Here is a 5,001-nt window from a genome sequence, read left to right as displayed (position 1 = left end):
GTACATGGTAAAGTTTAGTGCTTTAAACATTATTTTTCCTCAAATTCCTACTAAATTACTGTTGTGATTGTCTTCTTAGTTTCTTGTCTTTATGGGAATATCATGGAGGAACAAACTTGGGCAGGATAGCTGGTGGACAATTTCATGAATATGGTATGTAGATTGTGTCAGCTCCGAAACTCATGCTCTAAGTTTGCCGTATTCACCTCATTTCATCTAGATGCTAATGTTTTCTATATTAGTTTGAATTTTGTTGGTGAACTAGCTTTTGGGTTGGCATTTGTTTTTATAGTGGCCATACTTATCAGCAGCTAAGAAACCTCAATCTGCCATGTCATTTAAACTAGACATTTGTGTCATTTGACTAAGAGAGAGAGAGAGAGCTAAGAGAGGTATATGTAGTTCAGTTTCGCCTGTTTAAATAGTTTCATGTATTTTCTTACTCTCGTAATTGTTGTATAATCATAATTATTCTCGCTTTTTTGCTTTTGGGCATTGAGGTTTGTGTATATTTCCTGGCAGGGGCGATGAAAATCTTTTATTGAGTTATTGATGGCGAAATGCATTGAGGTAAATTCAAACCCATATCTTGGCTGGCAACCCAGATGGCTTCTGGGATGAGATGGAACTCATTCGCATGTGTAACTGGGAATTTGCAACCATGGTGGTACCTCCCTCCATTTTGCCTCCTTTTTTTACAGATCTATGCCTGATTGATCATTTTGTGTATCTTCTCTGTATCTTTTAATTAATCGATTGTTTTTGTTCCAGTCTTGTGGTATGTTGATTTATTGTTGGATGAATTCCATTGGAAACAATACATTGATAGACCTAGAAACATCAATTTCATTAAGCCAGGGGGAACCCAGAAATTTTATGCAGCAGTTATATGTTATGAAACATTAATTTTGCCGTTTACTGCATTGTCGTGTTAATGACTGTCGTGGTTAGGACCAAAGACCAGTCAAAGAATACTTTCTCAGCTCCTACCGTCTTGGTTTTAATTTTTCACGAGTTTTGGGGATCAATAAGTAGAATCTGCAGTCAATCACCATTTGTTTGATATAATTTGGTTTTTGATTCAATTTTGGTTTTAGGAAGTTGATGCTGGTCATGCACTGCATTTCACTAAGTGCAACTAATATCAGTTTCGAAAATTGCAAGATATTCAACATTCACATATGGATAATCTGCACCTTGGTATATTAGAAAAGAGATGATGTCAAGATGTAGTCAAAAATTAGCAAAAGCCTTAGTTACGTTGATTTACAATTTTTAAACAAGACAGAGCCTAATTGTTCTTTATTGCTATACTTTGTTGTTTAGGTTTCTATGACCCTCCGTGGAGCAGGCATCATGATATGTTGATTTATGCCTTTTAATGTGCCTTCGCATCGCGCTACTGTAATTAAAATTCAGTAGAAAATATTACCCAAGGGATATCATTCAGGAGAAAATATTCTCTACACGATCAATGGCCTTTTGATAACACTCCCACGCATTGTGTGGGAAACAATTCTCTAGTATTTTGATAAATACTTGAAATAAGTTTATTAATCACCACACTACATAACATCCATTCTACGCGGGAATTACAAATATGAACCTCCTTACTTCTGCGATATCATGTCCGCATCAAGCCTACTGATCAAATCTTCTGGCATGTCTACAAGCTCAAGCTTATCAAGCTCAAGCTCTTCCGGCAACTTCTCTAATGAGAGGCACTTCCTGATTCTCAGGCACTGGAGCTGTTGCAGTGCACCTTTCTCGACCTGTATTTCCTTCAAACCATGTTGGAAGTTGAGCTCAAGGAATTTCAATTGGGGAAACCCATGCCTAGAAATGACTAGCTGTGCTCCCCAATATGAAAATTCCATTTTGAGGAACGACAGCTGTCCCAACTTCTCTAGTGCTGGCATTGGATCATGCTCGAGACGTGTGAAACTCAAAGACAAGCGAGAGAGATTTGGAGGGAAATCAGGAGGCAGCATTCTCAAACCCGACCCGGATAGCTTAAGCGCTGTTACATGATGGAGCTCAGAAAGTCCACCTAGAGACGACCACTCGCTTCTTCCATCAAAATAAAGACGTAGCGCCTTTAGGCTTCCAACTTCAGATAAATGCATGCAGAGTCTGCCTATGTCTGATTTGTCATCCACCCAAATCCCCAGTTTCTGAAGACTTGTCAAAGTTATCATGTTATTGTGCATAATGTCATCAAAGCGTATGCGTGACAGAGTCTGGAGATTCCTCAATCCTTCAATTTTAAGAGGCACATCACATTCCACTTTATACGCATATAGATGCCGTAAACTTTCAAGCATCCAAATGAAATTTGAAACTCTCACTCGGTGAAAGTTGCGTACGTCAAGAGTTTGTAGGTTTCGCAACTGACCAAAGGAATCAGGGAGCCTTCCAATGGATGTGCGTCTTAAACCGAGGTACCTTAGGAGCCTGACTTTACCAATTCCTTCTGGCAAATTAGAGTACATCTTAACATCCTCGAGGTCTAGTATCCTGAGCTTTCTGAAACTTCCGAAGCTCAGACTATTGTTTTCCCCGTAATCGTGGACATTGAAAAAAAGTAGAGACCGGAGAGGAGGGGTAGAAGTCCCAAAATAATTTGTATCCCAAGGGAGAACATGAACAGCAAGGTACCTGGATTTGGCTGATATTTCATCATCTCTGGTTTCATGGATCTGAAAAAAATTTTCATCCTCTGCCTTTCTGATTGCAAGCTCTCGCAGTAAATCATGGACTCTACAGCTTTTAATCCTCTCATCAACAGTCATTTCCACCACTTGGACCAGATTTCTGCTACAAAGTCGTTCCACATCTTCATATGCTGCAGTTTCCTCCAAATTTTTTGCATCTCTTTTCTGCATTATTCCTTCTGCAACCCACATATGGATCAACTTGCGCACAGAAATCACGGAGTCCTCTGGAAACAAACCCAAATACAAAAAGCAAAATTTCAGATTGGCAGGAAGATCTGCATAACTTAATTCCAGAATTGCCCCTGCATCACTCTGGCTTCTTGATAGGTATGCGCTGAAGTTGTCGAGAACTTTCTCCCATTCACTCTCCAACCTTTTCTTGCCCAGTAGCAGGCCACCAATAACCGTTATGGCCAGTGGTAGACCGGCACATCGCCCCGCAATTTTCCTGCCAACTACTTCCAAATCTGAAGGACACACAGCATTAGCTCCGTCGCCTAAGGCCTTTTTGAGGAACAACTGCCAGCTATCGTCCTCCCCCAAAGTTTTCAACTCATGTGGGATGCTAAGAGCATCTGCGTGTACGGCAACATCCCGCTTGCGACTTGTAAGTAGCACTCTACTTGAATTAACATCAGGAAAGGCCCTCCTGGCAAGACAATCCCACGCTTCTTCCTTCCATACATCATCAAGTACCACAAGATAACATTTGTCTTGTAGATCTTTATACAGCCTTTCTTCCAAGTCCTGCTCCTGCATCTTTTCCAACATGTCAAGTAGCTCATTAGTTATCGGATTCAGTTGCTTTATGATTGTTCTCAGCGTCTCTTTGTGATTGTAGATTGAAGAGACGCATACCCAAACACGGCAGTTGAATCTTGCTCTGACGTCAGCATGGTTATAAACTTTTTTGGCTAGAGTTGTCTTACCAGCACCTCCCATGCCAATGATCGAAACCACCCGGCGGTTTTTGTCGCCTTTCAAAAGTTCTTTCACCAGGGATTTTGTTATCTTCTCGAAGCCCACAATATCCGTGTCCTCACTAATTGGAGAGGACCGTCGGAGCCGTTGAAGCTCTTCTCCTTGTGTACTCGTTCCCTCGCCAAGATTTTTGATACCATATTTTTCACGGCTATCAGCTATGTCATTGATCCTCATCTGTAAGGACTCAATCTCTTTACCTATCTTGTAGACGTTCACAATTTTCAAGGGATAATGTGTCAATTGGGTGACGAGTCCCTTGTCCTTTATGAACTCAACTTTGCTGGCAAATATCTCAATGATATCCTCCGCATCGTAGGCAGCAGCTCTGATTTCAGAAACCCAGTTGCGGATCCTCGCATCTTCATCTTGCCTCTGATCACCATCTTTCAGGAAACACCGCATCCGGACCAGATCATATTGAAGTCTCTCGACTTGTCGTCGAACGCCTTTCAGGAAAACAAGTTTTTGAATCAGCAGATCGCCAGTTCTCTCAATTACAAAAGAGATAACAGGGTCAGCCATCCTGGTAAAGTGAGCTTTGTTTTGAACAACTAGTAAAGGAGGAGAAGCTTTTGCCTGTTGGGTGCAGCTGCAAAACTTCTAATGTCTGTTGTTTTTAACTGATCTCAGAAGAGAGGCTCGATTCTCACGTGGTTCATTTTCTCTTCCAGTCAAAAGGAAAGCAGTTCGATTTACATGGTAGGGACGCCTGGGAGCCCTCCAAAAAAGATAAAGGTGCTGCTGGTGGCGTGTTTTGGGACGGTGGAATAATTCATCTTTATCCTTGCCTTCATTTTATTATTTGCCTGAGATCCTTTCTTTCCATCATGTTCACCTTTTCTGCTGTCCTTAATAAGTTACAGTAATCAAGCGCATTTTTTCCATTTCATAATCTGGACACATTATTGAATTTTGCTCCTCGGTTATTTCATCCCGTCGATCCTGTCATTGTAGTTTAGCTTTATTTATACTACCTTTTGGAGTGCAAAATCTTTCAAGATATTTTAAGACCTAATTAATGGTACTCATGGTAAAAGAGCGGACATCTACCAACAACTTTGTGCAGAGACCAAATAACAATTTTCATGGTGAAAATTAGGAACATTAGAAGCTGAGCAACAAACGGGGCCCTTTGGATTTCTTTCCTTTCAACAAGAACCTCTCAAATGCTTGGGAGTGATCAAGAAGCTAGATCCACTTGTCTACTTTATTGGCATGGTATCATATCCTGTAGTAGCAAAAAAACGAAGAGCCAGTTGCTGCACAATCCAAGAGCTATCCCAGCAAACTTTTGCATCTG

General features: G+C 40.9%; 1 protein-coding gene across 1 annotated transcript; it reads right to left on the bottom strand.

The window, feature by feature from the left end:
- Positions 1-1,408: 1,408 nt before the first annotated feature.
- On the bottom strand, positions 1,409-4,552 carry LOC140005298 (disease resistance protein RPP8-like). Its single transcript, XM_072046091.1, has one exon. It carries the CDS (start codon positions 4,221-4,223, stop codon positions 1,611-1,613), a length of 2,613 nt encoding a protein of 870 aa, XP_071902192.1. The 5' UTR covers positions 4,224-4,552; the 3' UTR covers positions 1,409-1,610.
- Between the last annotated feature and the right edge of the window lie 449 nt (positions 4,553-5,001).

The sequence above is a fragment of the Coffea arabica genome, chromosome 4c (genome assembly GCF_036785885.1).
Source record: "Coffea arabica cultivar ET-39 chromosome 4c, Coffea Arabica ET-39 HiFi, whole genome shotgun sequence".
Taxonomy (NCBI): Eukaryota; Viridiplantae; Streptophyta; class Magnoliopsida; order Gentianales; family Rubiaceae; genus Coffea; species Coffea arabica.
This window is presented reverse-complemented; position numbering and strand designations above follow the sequence as displayed.